The sequence below is a fragment of the Empidonax traillii genome, unplaced genomic scaffold, assembly GCF_003031625.1.
Source record: "Empidonax traillii isolate 1590-97213 ecotype Southwest subspecies unplaced genomic scaffold, ASM303162v1 scaffold1318:size131291, whole genome shotgun sequence".
NCBI lineage: Eukaryota > Metazoa > Chordata > Aves > Passeriformes > Tyrannidae > Empidonax > Empidonax traillii.
The window spans coordinates 84,621-102,574 of NW_020956511.1; the positions used below are offsets into that span (position 1 = coordinate 84,621).

General features: G+C 38.7%; 1 protein-coding gene across 4 annotated transcripts in view; it reads left to right on the plus strand.

Moving 5' to 3' along the window:
- Nucleotides 1-17,954, plus strand: part of CAMK2D (calcium/calmodulin dependent protein kinase II delta) — a 114,869-nt gene that overhangs the window by 77,749 nt on the left and 19,166 nt on the right. For 2 of the 4 annotated variants that reach the window (XM_027906542.1, XM_027906543.1), the window contains exons 7-16: nt 1,385-1,468; nt 2,327-2,421; nt 2,970-3,092; nt 3,738-3,821; nt 4,400-4,442; nt 8,206-8,243; nt 9,803-9,835; nt 13,640-13,699; nt 15,282-15,323; nt 17,819-17,867. In XM_027906542.1, the coding sequence (XP_027762343.1) occupies nt 1,385-1,468; nt 2,327-2,421; nt 2,970-3,092; nt 3,738-3,821; nt 4,400-4,442; nt 8,206-8,243; nt 9,803-9,835; nt 13,640-13,699; nt 15,282-15,323; nt 17,819-17,867 (651 nt within the window). The remainder of the gene's footprint in view (nt 1-1,384; nt 1,469-2,326; nt 2,422-2,969; nt 3,093-3,737; nt 3,822-4,399; nt 4,443-8,205; nt 8,244-9,802; nt 9,836-13,639; nt 13,700-15,281; nt 15,324-17,818; nt 17,868-17,954) is intronic. The other 2 variants (XM_027906544.1, XM_027906545.1) reach the window with 2 other exon arrangements.

Below are 17,954 nucleotides of genomic sequence, written 5' to 3' on the forward strand. Positions count from 1 at the left end.
CAGATAAACTCACCAAAACAAGGATTTTGTCCTGTGCCTCTGGACACTTATTTAAGTCAAACAATGATAGGAGTCTTCAAGGGCCCTTCCAACCCAAACCATCCCATGATTTTATGTAGTAAAACCACACCAATTATTTCTGTTTAGATCTATTCCGTATCTTCATCAAGAGGTGAGTTTAGCTAAGTCCTGTATTTGTTTTTGCTTTAAAGTTTATTTTCAAGTGATGCATAGTCATGTTCAGTGAGCTGTGGTAAGTTTTGAAGTCAAGGCAACATTATTTCCCCTTTAAAATGAGAAAAAATATTAATGTAGAGCACTACATCCAAAAGGGATATGAAACAGCACTCTATTTAAAGCTACTTAGAACATCTATATTTCAGCTTCTCCAAGGAGCTTAGGATGTGTTTCCTGAGTGATAGTACTCCTTAACAATTCATAGCTCTCATATCAGGAGACTGCAAACAACAAGCTGATTTTTCATGACCATATTTTAGCTCTTTTCTCAGTAGAATATACTGAATGTGTTCCTTCATTTCCTCCTCCCACTCCAAAATAATTACCAACTGCAGGGCAAAGGCTTCTTTTCTCTGTAGCTGTGCGCTCTGCGTGTTATCACTGTCTTCAATGAGTTTTTGTGGAATCCAGGGTGGTATTGCACAAATGACAAGTGGTCCTTCATGAAAGCCACCAAATTCTCACCTTTAAAGTTATTCCCAAGCATTTATTTTAGGCAAAGGTGCTGGAAAGAGCAGATGTACTCACTGAGGTGGTGCAGGCTGTTAACGGTCATTAAGTTTTTATCCTTTGCGGTGTCCTAAGAAAAGTAACATTTCTCCCTCCACTTTGCATTTCTGCTAGGAGAAAGCAGCGTTGCCAGTCATGAATAAAGGATGAGGGATGTATAAATTTTAAAGGCTAGATTGCTTCAGAGATGCTTTCTGTAAACTTTGGGGCACAGGTTTCCAGAAGTGGAACAACTTGATGGAAATGAGTTTTGCAGTGGAAAGATTGTATTAAGGGACAGCAAAGGCTGGGGGAAGGCTGAGCCTGAGTCAGTGAACTTCATCCTAAGCAATACCTTTCAGAAAGCTCAGCCTGAACATCTCTGAACATTTACTTTGCCACCATCTGGCTTTGGCTGAATTGGGTTTTCACTTCTGTGGGAAGAATTTTGAACACTGCTCTTACTCTCTTTTGGGATTTTTCCTCCTAAATGATTTCTTTGCTTTTCTTAAATCTAACCCTACATCTTGTTTACTCACAAAGCTGCCCTCCCATACCACTGAGCTGAACTCTCCAAATGCCCCTTCTATTTACAAACATCCCTTGATTTTTGCAGAGCACATTCAAATTTTGACAATAATTCCTTGCCTTTTGACAGGCTTTGCTGGTACCCCAGGATACCTCTCTCCAGAAGTGTTACGGAAAGATCCTTATGGAAAACCTGTGGATATGTGGGCATGTGGTAAGAAATCGCTCTGTTCAGTCCACTAGGGGGGTTTTTTAAGGGTGAGAAACGATGTCCAGGATATGCTGTGCTCTGCATCAGAAAATTGATATTTAATAAAATTCAGTATTCATTGGATTTTTTTTTTGTTATTCTCCCAGTTTATCTGTTTGTTTGCTTAAATTATTTATGAAGGTGTGTTATCATGGTATAGTGCACTTCCACAAAGTGTTACAAAAACAGTTGCTGGTGTAAGATGCCTAACTAGGTAGGAAACACAACAGCTCATACTGTGAGCTGGGCCTTGGTTTTGGTTCACAAGCAGCCTAAGATTTGATCCAACCAATGTATCACAGGTATAAACTGCAAAATTAAATGTTCTGTGGAGTGCAGAGCTGTTACTGTATCATGCAGCTCTTGAAACAGTGTAGTGTGAGATACTGATACAAGTGGCAGCTCCCCAGCTGAGCACAGTGGCTGCTTTCCCGATTTTACTTCTACCCACACTTGTTATTTGGTTGTATTTGTGAAAGCCCTTTTCTTTAGCCTCGGTGAATCATCTCTGTAAGACTAGCAGGTGGTCTTTTTCATTTCCTATTGACTATATACGGATAAATTGCATTGCCCAAATTTTCTTTGCACGAGGTGAGTTAGAACACAGTCTTGCAGACTCCAGAATCATGGAATATTATTTAGTTTTTCAGTGTTCCTAACCTGATGTTGTGTCAGATGCTCGTTATTGCCCCTGCTTTTCTCCTATATTTTCCATTGGCTGGGATTACACTCTCGAGTCATTTGTTTTCCATAGTTTTTAGGTACAAAATTTCTGGAGTTTGTCTCTTGAAATCCCTTAATCCTGGTCTGAATTTTCTGCAGGAGTCATTCTGTACATCCTCCTGGTGGGATACCCTCCGTTCTGGGATGAAGACCAGCACAGGCTTTATCAGCAGATCAAGGCTGGTGCTTATGATGTATGTACCATACTCTGCCTATTCAGTCATTTATAACTGTACCTCACAATAGGAGTTTTAATGAGTGAAAGATGAAATTAGAATTTCTTCCTAATATTTTGGTATCTTTGAGTCACTCCAAATGATAAATCCCATTTTATTAACATGAATCTTGTTGGAATATGATAATTTAAGTCTTAATTCTGCTGTTGTATTTATTATCTTATGCTGTTGTATTACCCACTGTTGGAAATACAAGCTGCTGTAGAGCTTTGCAAAAGGAATAGTTTCACTGAAGACAGGCATTCTGACAAAAAACATTCCAGCTGTTGTTAAGGAAGAACCGGTGATTTGGTGGCATATGAATTTTACATCATCATCTATTTGTATTACATTAAACAGACAAAAGGCTGTTTGTCCCCAGATTTAAGCAATTTGTGAATGATGAAGAGGAAAAGGCAGAGCCTTATAATTTTTAAACTCTTATTCCAACCCAGCAATGGATCCTCAAGTAAAGTTATATAAAGACTGTAAAAGATAATGTGCACTTCCTTATTTTTTTCCTGAAGTTCCCCTCACCAGAATGGGACACGGTGACTCCTGAAGCAAAAGACCTCATCAACAAAATGCTCACCATCAACCCAGCGAAACGTATCACAGCATCAGAAGCACTGAAGCATCCGTGGATCTGTGTAAGTAATTCCCACAAACTTCACAGGATAGATAACTGGGCAGACAAAGCAGCATCCAGTGAAAGTGTTCAGGGGATAAGTTCTGTCCTTACTTGTGCAGTTCTGTAACCAGAAGTTGTAAAATTGTGGTTACACACAGTCAGTAGTGATGTATATTGAGATCTCAGCCTGGGATAAGGCTTTTGCAGAAATGAACTCCTTTGCTTTGACTTTCAAAAATCCACTGCCAAAGTTAGAGCGTCATTTTAAATTCTCAGTGAAGAAAGATGTACAAGAAAGTGGCTTGGAGTCAGATAACGCTTTGCATCTTCATTTCCCTGTAGTCGTTATGATAAGCGGGAAATGTAAAGGCAGGAAATTAAAGGAATTCTAAAAGTCAATTTGCAGGTAGCAGAGGCTGCCTGTTTGTTCCTGGATCCAGGACTCCTTTCCAGTTCTCAGTATATTCCACACTGGGACTTTTCAAGAGGACTTTACACAGAGAAAAGGCTCATAAAATAAGCACGATGGGGAATAATCAAATAAGGTAGAAATTCAAGGCCCAAGTTTTGGACCATGTGGGTTGCGATATGTGAGTTACAGAGTAACTAAACTGCTGAACAGCTGGCTGGATGCCTTAAAATAATTCTTTTCTTCTTCTCTCAGCAACGTTCTACTGTTGCCTCTATGATGCACAGACAAGAGACTGTAGATTGCTTGAAGAAATTCAATGCAAGAAGAAAATTAAAGGTAAGAATGAACGCTTGTGCTTGTGCTCCATGTGTAAAACAAATGGCCTCCAAGTACATTTTTTCTTGAATATTATGCTTAAATAAACCATTGATAGGTGATCAGCTTTTGGCCTGAGGATCTTAAGAGCTTGTCTTTTGGATTGTCCTTTGTTTTCTCCTGGCCAGACAGGGTAACTTTGAAGATATGAACCTTTCTAATGTGCACATTACAAATAAACTGCTATTCCTCCCCAAAAACAAGAACCTGAAGGTTGCTAGTAAAGTCTGTTTCATATTCAGATGTGTATTTTGCTGATAATTGTTGTGCCCGTGAGTACTCCTGGCTTGTGCTTCATGTACTCAGAAATGACAAATATTTGAGCTTATCAAGATGGCTGATAGGTGTGTAATTAAGATTAAATGACAGTTTATGCTCTCCTGACATGGCATGTGAGAGGTAATGCCCAGGCAATCCATTCTTTCAGGGTTAATTCAGTAATTGCTGTAATTTACACGTTTTCCTTTTTGTTGTGTTGTATCACATTCAGACTTTTACACAAGTGTGATGCTAATTTGAGAAAATGTATGTGTACACAGGGGGCCATTTTGACAACAATGCTGGCTACCAGAAATTTCTCAGGTATGTTCATTGAGCTCCAGATTAATGCAGTCTTTATGTTTTGATGTCTGTGAAGACCCAAATCTGATTAGGATTCCTTAGTACAGAAAGATCTCTGTTGTTCAGGAGCATCCAGATATGATATATCATAAGTTGTTTCCTTTGCAGAAGTAATCAAAATTTAAACTATTCGGGCCACAGAGATTCTCTTGTAGGTGACAGTCTGATTTTTCTGTAGAAGCTGAGCTCCTTTCCTGCTTTTTGATTGTTACATGTCAAAGGCAGTGTTTTCATGTCTCACCAAACAACATCTACAAACTTACTCGTTTTTATTATGTGAAATGTCATTCTGTGATTCTGTTGCATCCTGTGTTAAAAAATAAAATAAATACACATTCATTTCTTTATTGTTTTGCTAAGGAGTAAGAAACATTGTAACATGAGTGTTCCTGTTCCTTCTCTTCTAATGCCCAGCACTGCTCAGCTGGATATAAAAAGAGTTGTTTCCTCTTTAGGAAATAATTTTGTAGTGATGTCCTGGAGATTTAAGTCTTTATGCTAAACAAATTTTAGTAACAAAAGCTAAAACTCATTTGCTGTTTGTAGAGTTAGAATTGTCCTCAATAGTAGTATTGCCAAAATCTTGATGCTATGTTGAATTTTTCATTTTGCCATTCGAGATTTCGAGTGAGTAGTGAAAAAGAACACCAGATTAAAACATCAGTAATTCTACTTATCCTCCTACTCTGTGATGTAACTGTTGGAGTGTAACATAAATTACTGTACAGACAAAAACATGGCAGTGCTTTGGGCATGTTTTGAATAATAACAAGCACTGACTCATTCAAAAAAATTACATAATCATGAATGCAAGAGCAACTTGTTCAATTTGCATAGTATTTGAAATACAATTTCTTTCTTAGTCGGTTCCCTTATTTAATACACACCTAAGCACAGAAGATTACATTTATTTAAATTACCTTTAGTTAGTGCTTAATGAATTGCCAGTGTCTGCCAATTCACTTTAAAGGTGGGAAGGCTGTAGGCTGCACATCTTGTAGGAATGAATTACTGTTAAATATCAAACAAATAAATCAGTCCTCATCCCTTCTCATAACTGTCACTGTCTATACGTGTAAGGGTCAAGTTCAGCTTCCATGAACCAAAAAAGCTGAAGTAGTTTTAAAACAGTATTTCAGCATGAAAAGCGAACAGGGCTTTAGGATTTTATTTTATTTTATTTTATTTTATTTTATTTTATTTTATTTTATTTTATTTTATTTTATTTTATTTTATTTTATTTTTTTCACTTACCATCCCATGTTTTACACCATAATGACCCACATTTTTCCCTTGATGACACTTTATTTTTTTCAATTTATTTATTTACTGTATTTCATTGCAAAGCATGCTTTTGAAGGTCATTTGTCCATAACGATGTGGTTATAAAAGTGTTTTATTTTCCTTTTTTTTTTCTTCCTTTTATGTGGAATGTATATTTCTTGTGAGGTAAGACCCTCAGCACGTGAAAGGAACATCTTTTTTCTCTTCTAAATCTGAGCTACTGTTTGTCCTCAATCACTTTAATTTCTCCATGTTGTCACAACACCACTCCCTTTCAGTCTGCTTTCTGGCCTATTAGTGCTGCCCTAGGTTTTATTTATAGCTCTTGCTTGTAGTTGCAAGAAATCTTTCATTGTGAGCTTAATTTAGAATCTGCTGATTGCTTTGCCCCTGCAAATTCTTTAAATATTTGATTTGTGTGCAGTATCTGTGATTAAAGAATGATGAGTCAAAATACTATTAAAAATGCATTCCCAGCCAAAAGCACCAGAGGCAGCTGAGCACAGAATATGTCCTGTAACATGGAATACTTTCATTCACTCCTTTACATACAACATGTAGTGTTTGTTAAGCATTAATAAAGGACTCACAGTTTCATGCACAACTCTAGCAGAAGGACCTACAGCAGTCTATAAGAATTAACTCATGTTTTCCCATATTTTTGTAAGGGTAAAGGATATAAAAGAGGCTTTGAAAGCAGTTAACTTCTGGGATTCTTGGCCTTAGCTCCTCCCTTTTGCTTTCCCAAAATGAATTCCTGAAGTTAATGGAGTGCCCACAATATTTTTGGGAATGTGAAAACTAAAGCCCTGTTGCATCAGGTTCTGTAAGTGCATATTACAACAGGGAGTCTCCTACCTCAAAAATATATGAAAAACAATTTGTTTTCAATATTTCCCCACCTGTTTCTGTAAATAGAAACGTGCAGTGGTCCAGGCAAATTTCTTTTTGTTCATTTTAGTTGTAAGTCATGGCCTTGTGGGAGTTTTAATGGTGGTGTTGGCTGATGTCCATAATTATTACACTGAAGGGCTGATATATTAATGAAATTACAGAGCATTAACCTGGCTTCGCTTTCCAGGTTTTTTTCATGTAAGCAACACAATAATGGAGATAAGTAATTTCTGGATGGTTGCTGAGGTGATCCTACATTTTCTGTGCTCTAAATTAAGCACTTACTGCAGATGTAGCTGGAAAATAAGCCACAATTACAAGAATTGACTTTTAGTGTAAACTGAATACTCAGTAACTCTGATATCCTCAGCCAGTCTGAGCAGCCTTAGGCTTGCAAGGTCCCATTGGTTTGGGGTTTTTATAAAGACAAGGATGGCAGGAATGATGGGATCTCCATGTCAGGACTGTCTCCCTTATATACAGAACAGGAATTTCTTACATCCTAAGCTGTGGAACACTTTCTGATGGGCAGATCGGGTCATAAACAACAATAAACCCCAAATCACGCCAGGCTCATTGTGTAATTTATTATTCTCCAAGTCTTTGGCGGTGAGTCATGAAGCATTCACGCTTTAGTGAATAGTTTATTTGGATTTGGTAGGTCAGGCAGCGTGGATTTCTGCTGGAAATGTTTTCAGGTTCAGAGCCGTGCTGTGCGTGTTTGCACGATAGCCCTCCAGGTTTAGGAATTCCGAATCATTTGGTGCCAGTTTTGAGTGGGGCAATTTCAAGCTTAACACATTAATAACGTTAAGGCAAACGAAATGTTGCCCATCAGAATCCACTGCTTTGAAGAGATTTGATCAGTGTACAACACAGTTGAGAAAATAGCGGGTTTTCCTCATGACAAGCTGAGGGAAAGCCTAGGATTTGTTATTATTGACTGCTGGGAATCAGCCCTCCAACACAAATTGTCCCTCCTTTCTTATTTGTCCTGACCTTTCACACAAGCAGACTGATGCTGTCCTGGTGGGAAATCCCCACAGGTGGAACAGAGAGCATTGCACCTCCCCGTACTCTCTAGGTACCTTATTGATCCTTACGGATCACTTTTTTGTCACTGTCAGATTAGTAACACCAGTAAGATACTCTGTGAAATCCTGGTCCAAGTCCCTGCCATCAGGACAATATTTTTTCATAGTTGTATCAAACTATCCCATCAACAAATATAAAGGTGTTGCAGTTGAAAAAATGAATATATCCAAAGCTGCTGCTTTTACACTCGCCTTGCTTCCATTTCCTCTCTGCACCCAAGGAGCTCTCTCCTTGTATAAGTACAGTTAACCTACAGCTTTAATCAGTGCAAAAAGATATGTATGGTGATCTAAAGGATTGGTAGTTTCTTAAAGACTTCATTTCTCAGAGCAACAAAAGGAGGAGGAAATAAAAGCTGAGCACGTGTCTGGAGCTGGGAGGCAATGGGGGGTTTGCTGGGCGAGCTCAGGGGGACCCACCTGACACTGAACTTCTTTGTCTCAATTTACAGCAGCCAAGAGTTTACTGAAAAAACCGGACGGAGTTAAGGTAGGTTTAAAATATATTGCATTAGTCACCACCTACCTGTACCTGCTGCCAGGTTTTAGAGTTGATTATTGTTTCTTTCCTCCATAGAATCTGTTTACAAGTGTTTCTCACTGTATATATGAAGTGATTAAAGTTAGTAGGTGAAGCTTAAGTAGAAGGAATACTTGCAAAACAAGCATGAAATAAGTGGAAGATAGAAAACTACCGGAGAAAATGCTTTTCTTGCTATTTTAATGAAGGATGTTTGTGTAATGAATGACTCAAAGTTATTAATTAGCTCACAATAACGGTTTGGTGGTGGGTGTGTTAGCTCTGTAGGCATCAGTGTTTATCTGCAGCTCTATTGCCCCTGTGTTTCCCCTTGACTTTCCCTTAGATTTCATGGAAGACCAAAAGTTTTCGGGTAGGCCTGGCTCCACATGAGGTGTATTCTGCCAGATGTACTTGCTATATTTGGCAGAACTGCAGGGGTTTACTATCTCAACAAATCAGCTCTTCCTGACTAAGAGACCTTGCTAAGAAGGGAACATTTTGGCAGCTTTAGTGCGTGATTTAGAGCTCCTGTTCTCACGTCACAGGCCCTGCAGGAGGAGAGATGCCTCACAAATGAACGTTCTGGATAAATACTGGGAAAAAAAGCCAGGAAAAAAAAATAATTACTCCACAAGAATTATAATTTGTTTCTTTTCTCAGAGGATTCCTGAAGACCATATAAGATAATCTAATACCTCAAGCTTTCATTATAACATTCAAAAGATATTCTTCTGTGCTCTGTGTGTTTACTCAGAAGTGTGTCTTTGAAGTGAATTTTAATTTTCTATTTAATCTTAATGTCTTACTTTAACAAAGCATTATGAATACTTGTTTAAATACCAGATTCACAGTATATTTGTGTCTATTCTCTGACTTCTGCACACTTTTCTGGTCAAAAAAATCATAAGCCTGACCTAAAACCAAATGAGTACCCCCCAATTTCGGTGCTTCTCAGTGCCAAGCAGTAGATATCCTAGTTCCACAGAGAAGCACATATTCAGTACTATTCTATCTCTCCTGTGGAAAACCCTTAACACGTTTCCTTGTGGAATAAGTAAATTTTACGTGCTTTTCTCTGACCAGCTTTTCCTTTCTAAATATCATTCCTCCTACAGGTCTACTACGATGGTATTTGTTCTACCTCAATTCCCATTATAATATGGGAAACGATTGTTGCCAAAATTTTGCCTAAATTGCACTCGTTGGGATTGGATACTTTGGATTTCAGCACATGTTATGTGTCTGCTGTTTATCTGCATGGTCATGTGGAGCAGAGGGAGTAAATTTACATCTGGGGAAGTCTGTTTTTGTTGTTTCTGTTACTGGGCTACTGTAAACTCCGTAGCATTTTTTCACCCCTTCCTACAGCTTAAGCTGTCTTTTTCTTATTTAAAAAAAAAAAAAAAAAAAAAAAAAAAAAAAAAAAAAAAAAAAAAAGAGAAATATACTGTACTCCATGCATTGATACTTCAAATCCAACCAGTCACGTTTTCTTCTTTTCCTTTCTCTCTGACTGGTCAATTCAGAAAAGGAAGTCCAGTTCGAGTGTTCAAATGATGGTGAGGATCTTTATCGACAGATATTTTTTTTTTTTCCTCCTGTGAAACATTCACACTTAGAACCCAAACAGTTGCATTTAGCTTTGTTAACATACTGTGAGAAGCTGCAAGACTTTAAAGTACAACCCTGTGAGTTTTAAGCCTGCAGTTGCTATATGCCATCCACAGTGAATCGTTCTGCCATTCTTTCAAGCAAGTCTTTATTGTTTTTTAACCTGGGGACATAAGAAAACAAAAAAAGTAGATGTAACATCAGCCAATGCAGCTGCCCTTAGTGAATAAGAGTAGTAACAGAATAGTAATCTTGTAACAGCCTTCTATTCATTTTTCCAACCTCCTGATTTTAAAAGCTAATAGTATTAATATCATAGAATGTAACCGCGTTGCACAGTGAAATAGTATTGCATTAATTATGCTGCTGCAGCCCGTGATGTCATGCTAAATGCTCAGGAGTAAAAAAAAAAATAATTTCCCAGCCTTTCCATACTACAGTTTCCCAGCCAGCTTCCTTCACAGCTCAGGACCTTATCACAGGATGTCCCCACTGACAATCTCAATAACTTTTCTTCCTCCTCAACCCACTCTCCAGTCCTGTGTTCATTTGGCCTCCGTGGTGCCATGCAGTAACTTACCCTGCTCCTGTTTATCGTGGGTTTGAATCTGAGCGGTGAGGTGTGCACACTGCTGGGCTGTGCCATCAGCAGAGAGGGGGCAGATGTCCCTCATCCACACCGTTCTCTGGGAAGCACAACTCCCTGAAAAGCACAAACTGCTGGCGAGGTCTGAGCAGCTGTACAGTTTTGTAGGAAAATCACCTGTTATTCAGGTGATCACAGAATTTCAGCCGTGCCCAGAGGAGGGTCACTGCAAAGGTACAGTGTGGAGATTGCCAGGATCCTGGACCTGAACTGTGCATTAACTTTTTGTGCCATCTGAAAAATAAAGTCCCAAGATACACGTTTTGTTTCTTAAAAATATTTTCCTAACATGTGGCAAAAGACATCTAATGATTCCCACAGCCATACCCAGCTGATCGGAGCGTGTGTGTGTGTGTCGGTCCTGCTCTGTCAGACCTCAGAGAGGGGCTTTTGGCAAGTGATGCCTTAAGAAAAACTTCTTCTTCGCAACAAGGTCACTGGTTAAGCACAAATCAGCTTTAGAATAACTGTTCCCTATGAAAATGTTGTCCTCCTTTTTGGAGTGATTTCCCTTCGCTGTTAAAAATACATATAAAATACACCCCATGTGTTCATAAATTAATATGTCTGTGTTCTATGAGAGAGAAAACATGTACAGCTTAGTGCTGTTTCCTCTCAGAGTTTCAAAGGGTTTCACCTGTTCTGTTTACACGGGCAAAATAACTGTATTTTAAATTCCATTCTCTCTCTCTGCTGTTACTAATGAATGCTGGATTCTCACTGAAGAAGTTGTGAATGTGTTTCCTGCAGTTCTCAGCAGTGGCTGTAATGGATATTGTTTATTTTTATAGGGCTTTCACCAAGGGAGTATGGACCCAAGCCTGCTCTCCTTACTCAGGCAAAATTGGAGTTGAAATTTGATTAACCTGTTTTTGTTATGTATTCAACAACGAGCATTCATTTGGCACATCACTCTAGTTTTTGTATTAAGCTGCTACTGAGCAGGACTATATGAAATCTGGTGACATCTTCATTTCTTTCCTCATGTTTTTTTCTTTATGCCTTTTGATAGGGCCTTTTTATTCACAGTCTCTCTGACTACACTGTCATAAAAATGTGAATTTGTGGTTATGCAATTTGATATGTGAATTTTCTCTTGTTTGGAAGGTTTAGTCTGCTGTCAAGCAGCATCGTTTGTGTTCTCACTACTCCACAGTTCTGTAGAACTTTCATTCACTGAAAGGCATGGGATGTTTTTAAAGCTTTTTCCTGAGTAAGGAGTTCAGGTTCTGCCCTTCTCAGAATGCCATAAATATCAAAGCAAGGAAAATACTTGCCAATAATTATATCTCCCCAGGAAAGACTTTCTGCACACAGGTATTTGTTCTCTCCCTGACTTGACTTCGGACACCTCTTTAGCTCAGGGCTGCAATTGTGAATAGATAAATGAAGTTTATTTGATAATAACTAGGCCAAGTTGGGGCATAAACACTCTGAGCTCAATAATAACTCGTAGTTTCTCTTAATGACAATTTCTGTGGAAAGACCATTGTTTAAAATTAACTGTTTCTCATCCTCCTACTGTAGATCATCATGAACTTTGATTTTAAATCAAAGGAAATTATTTTTATTCCATATGGGAGAAAAGTTCCTATCACAAGTATTATCAAATACCATTTATTGTCGACATAATATTCCCTGATTAACTAACAAAACTGCTTTATATTCTTCAAAGCCTGTAAAATGCTGGGTAAGACAAGGAAATTTGCGGTCTGTAATTAATTACTGCAAAATCCTGTTCACATTGCCATAATCTAGACATATCCTAAGGCAGAGTCACTTCAGCTGCAGCCTTAATTCCTGCAGTCCACAAGTCAACTGCCACACCTGGCCCAAAGTAAAATAATCATCAAAACCCACTGAAGTTCCATGAGTTTTCATTTCTTTCACTTCTGTGAGTTTAATTACATTTCTAGAAAAATCCACTGACAAAACTATTTCAGCCTTTTTTTTTTCCTTTGTTTTGCACATTTATTGCTCAGTACTGTGACTAGAAGGTTCAGTAGAGCCTCTTTTTTTTTGGATCATAGTCTTTCCAGGCATATATATATATATATCTTTACACCCATTTCTGCATGCTGCTTTGGATTGCTCTTGTTAAAATTAGACATGACCAAAATATGAGTAATATTTTTTCCTAATTATTGTTAGAGGAAAAAAATTACATCTTTCAAAACAATTTTATTATACTTTACTCTTGCTTCTTAGTGCATGTCAGAAGTGGCTCGGTACATTGTTTTTAGTATTTCTGTTCTTCCCATGCCATGATATTAATGAAAACTAAATCTTAAAAAAATGGATTTAAAGAATCAGATGCCTTTAAACTTACTGCTAAATGGTTTGATTTGAACTCCTATTTCGTGTAGATAAAAGCCAGAAGTCTTGTAAAGGTGTAGTACTGTGCTAAGCTTAAGAAGTACCATTTAAAGTTCAACAGATATTTACTGATTGGTGGAGTAAAACTACAGGCAGTGAATGTAGAGTGAAACCTTGCACTTCCAGGTTGTAGGACCAAAACTGCCAATTATTTTTGCTGAGAATAACACCTGAAAAGCTAAAGGGGCACCAGTCTCCTTCTGGCATCAGTCATATTTATTCAGCTATGGAATCAGAAGCCAGTAGAACTAAATAGATTACTGGAGAGCTATGAATAATGAAATAATAAATATTATTTATGGCAGCGATAATTAATTAGAGATACAGAACTACAGGGTGCAATTGCTTAATACTGTTACATGTCACAAAACGGCTATTTAGGACTTCTCTTCAGACCCCTATTAATTCTTTATTCTTCTTACATGTGATTAGCTGCTGCTTAAGGGCTCTCTGTTGTGCTAAGTGTCACTGGAGTCATCTGTGCCTTATATAGACCTCGGTGGAGTGGCTCTGCAGGGCCGTGGGGAGGAGCTGCCAGCCAGCTCCCGGAGCTATTGTTAGCGCTCCTGCCAGTTCACAAGTTCATCTTGCTGTGATTCTTTATTTCCATATCTATATCTGTACATAGATATCTATATCTGCCTATAGATGTTCTATACAGAGAGATATAGATAGGGTGCCTCCCGCGAGTTCTAAGGCCTGTCTGTTTCTATTTTCTGCATACCTACAGATAAACAACAAAACCAACGTGGTAACCAGCCCCAAGGAAAATATTCCTACCCCGGCGCTGGTATACCTGGAATTTTCCTTCTCATGCTATCTTGAAGTTTTTGACTGTCTTCTGTTTGTTATTCCTTCTTTTTTTTTTTTCTTTCTTTAATTTTTTTTTCTGCTTTTTCATGCATTTAATCTGTTTGCTTTCTAAAAACAGGTTTTGGAAAACCTTTTTGTTTGAATTCTGCTGTCTTATTTTTTGTGAGGAAGTCCATTAGAGCGTGTTTATTGACAGACATTGTTAAATGGAAGCTGAATGCGGTAGAGTCGTAGTGTTTGTAACCGTAGCTGAGTTTTTTGCATGCCGTGCCAGAAAGTGAGTAGAATGCGCTTGGTGTTGCTCTTAGCTCTTTGCCTGATGACTGTTTCCACCTTTTAATGTTAACCTTTTGCACCAAAAAAAAAAAAATTTAAAAAAAAAAAAGCAGCTGTTATTTTCTCTGCTGTCTTAGCATAAGTACTGATACCCAGGAGAGCTAATAGGATTATTGCTAGGCTGCCATAAACCAGACCTTATTCAGATTTTCATTCTGTATTTCTGACGACTCTGCAGGACTTTGCAAGTCTTCTCTGGGATCAAGAGGCATCTAGAGCTAAACAGTTTTGCTTGTTTCTCTTCCATTTAAATTAGCAGGAGGCATTACTCATTAATAAGCTCCGTTAGGGACGTATTTCTAATCAAAGGGATGTTCATGAATGTTTATTGCAGTCTTGCTTTTATTAGGAGCCCTGTTTCTCAGGCATCTATGTGTCACAGGGCTCACAAACGTAAATGTGGCATATTATTTCCCATATGCATTTATAACTTTGAAAGTGTGGGTAATTCACACCCATTTGGAGAGAATTTTTTGGAACAGCTGGCACTGACTCATACACCAAGTAATTCCCAAGGACCAGCTAGCAGGTTTCATCCAGGGGTGGATGGCACTCTGTTCCTAGATGGAGCCATGCCCAATAGTCCAAGCTGATAGTGTGCTGGCTGCCTGCCATTTCAAAGATTATTGAATCTTTTTTCAAGGCAAAAGGATTTGGGGAAATTACACTTTAAAATGACACAAAGGCCTCTCTTGCTTGCTTTGATGCTTCTCTGCCAAGGCAGCAATCGGTGGTAATTTACTCCTTCCAAAACACAGGAGTGTTTAAACGTAGTTAACTTATTCTTAATCCTTATCACTTCATCTGTATTTTGATTTGATCCCTTAATTCTAACACAAGCAAACATGATTAAAGAAAAGGGGTGGTTTGTGGCCACCCTGCCTGGCCTGGCTCAGGCTGGAGAGCACAGGAAGCATTTTGCCTGCCCTGGTGCAGAAGAGCCTCTGCAGGTCTCCAGAGCTTCAAAGCCCTGCACACATCAGTCCTGAATAAGGTCTCTGCATGCTGCTGCATTAGGTGAGATGGCCTTTTTTGCTGGCTTGCTCTTGAGGAAATCTGTGTTAGAGACATCCAGTTTCACCCGCTCTGGAGACAGTTAATGTTTGTTTTAACTCTTGTCAGTGTTCAGCATTTGTGAGCTGGCTCTTCTTGCTCTCCCTCACACCAGTGAATATGTATTTACCAATGGGAACTCTTTCTCTCTTTATTTTGTTCTCGCTCAGGAGCCCCAAACTACAGTAATCCACAACCCTGATGGAAATAAGGTATTCAGAAAGTCTCAACTCCATCTTGCTTTTCCACACCACACATTCCATCCACCACTATTCCACAGCTAAACAGGGCCGTTCCAGGAACTTATGAAGGAAAAATCTCATTCCTGCGTTTGTTGCACGTGGTGTCTCTTGAGCCTGTTTCCATCCGTGTCCATCTGCTGGGTGCTGAGCTCCCGGGGCTCTCGGGACACTCGGTAGCGGTTGGCAGAACCCAGTGCCCTGTGGCTGTGCTGAGAGTGTGCCGAGATGGTCCTGACGAGTTTCGTGTGCAGTTGTCACCTCAGACAAAGATGTCACTGCAGTTTATCCCTCCTGCTGTTTCTCGGCATGCTTGCACACCGTGTCGTGACGTGTCTTTTGCACAGGACTTTGGTTCTCTTCCGTAACATCACCAAGAAGCTTCAAAACAATTTTCACATTTCAAGTGCCAAATAGGTCTTTGATTTTCACGTGTTTCCTTCATGCTCCTTTCTTTTTCTTGTGTATTGTGATGTTTGCGTCTGGCAGCTGATCCCTAAAACGTGTTTTGTTTTGTTTTGTTTTGTTTTTTTCATGCATGGACTTGAAAAGGGCCAGGAAATACCATCATTTACATATAACACATGTTCCTAGATTTGCTGAAAAGAATTTACTCCTCTACAAGAATTTCCCTGTTTGCAGTGTTGACTTAAGGAACTGACATCTCATTTATCTAGTCTTAACTCCCTGTGGTTATTTCATAAGAGAAGGATTGGATCTGAGTGACAAAATAACGCATGCAGGCATTCCTCAAGCATGGAAGTGCTGATGGTGTGTGTTGTGCTCGTGTATCCTGTTCCTTTATGTCCCCTACATCTGTCCAACACAGAACTTCTGGTTTTCTGTTACTACTTTTTCAGCTCCCCAAGTTTAAACTCGTAGGCAATGAGCAGCCTGTTTGAACACCGGGCTGGTCTTTTTCTAACTGAAGTCCACTAAAGCCCAGAAACCCCAGATAAGATATTGGCATGACTACATCTACTTGATTTTTATTATGTAATCTTAGCAATTGAGATACTCAATGTCCCGAAAGGTCCCAGCAAACAAACGAACCACTCAATGCGGAGAGTTCCTCCCAAATTTGTCTGAAAGGCCGATCCTTGTAGTATGGCAACTGGAGTGGATGCTTCAGTATTAGAGGCTACATCTGCCCTGTGAGCTTTGCATGGTGTTTACAACTTGTATTTGTGTGAGGTTTTTGTTCGCTCATTAAGTACTTTGTCTAATATTTTAAGTGATGGAGCATGATACATCCGTGTAGAGTGAAATGTCTAACACAGCCAGGGCAGGGACAGCATGGTGACTCCTTCAGTTTTGTTTGTGTGTGAATTAATTCCTGTAGTTTTACTTATGATTGCACATATGTTTTGGTTTTTTAAGGTCTGAGTAATGCATCAGCTTTTTGAACATTCCATTGGCTCAGCCTTGTAAGGACACAGTAAATGAAGGGCACTGACAAATTTACCTTTTGTTGCTTGATTATAAAATCCTTTAAAGAGTTAAATACAATACCAGTCCTATCTTCTTTCTCTGATAAAAACAGATCACTTAATCATTTTCGTTATTGAGCTGTGAATTTAAAAAAATATATATTGTATATTCTACTTCTCAATAAAGCATATGGATTAAAAAAAAAAAATAAATCAAGCTTAAAAACTTTCCAGCTCTCTGAAGCTGTTAGATTTGACAGTGTCCTGTTGAATTTGTCCATAATGTTTCTGGTAATTCATGAAAGACTGAGATATGATATCCTTGCCTTTTTAACAGTGTGATGGCTTAAGAATAAACTGTCTGAGAGATGAGTCATTCCTCTATGTTGGTTGGCTGAAGAACACTGCTACAGAGAAGCCTTAGTCTGTCAAAGTTGTTTTCAGATATTTACCCATTCTCCATCTTCTTCAAAAACTAAAAAAAAAAAAAAAAATTATCACACCAGTTTAAAAATGAGAGAATCTGATCCAATCTGCCTTAAATCACCATGAGACTTCATTTTAATATCCATTGCATAAGTCACATGAGCAGAAAATCCGTTGTAAATTGTTGCAGGCAACACTGCATATTTCCAAGGTGGAATTGGAATGGAATGACTTATTTTGCACAGTTGGTTTATCACTAAGCTTAAAATGGCAAGCTCTCCTACTTGGCTGAGGTAATTCATGTGACATTTCAGATGGACTTTGTACAGTTGGATGTTAAAGGAAAAAAAAGTTTCCTGTACATTCCTGTGGAGTAAAAGCATCAGACAGCAGGAAATGTGTATCCATCCCCTACCATAGAGAATGGCAGTGTATGCCATCCCTTCCAGGTGGAAATGTCTTAATCCAGTGTGTGACCATTTGTTTGTGAATGACATCCCACCCTGCTTCAAGGCTTTGCATGATTCCTGTAACTAATCCTGTCCTTTTCCAAGGCACGCAAATACGGCTTGGCTTGTTTGATACATTCTACTCATATTTACTTCTCAACAGGAATCAACAGAGAGTTCCAACACAACCATCGAAGATGAGGATGTGAAAGGTAGGATTTTAAGCTTGGAGCATTTGGAGAAGCAGTAACATGAGTTTTGTGAATGTATTTCAGTAGGTCATTAACCACAGAAACCCC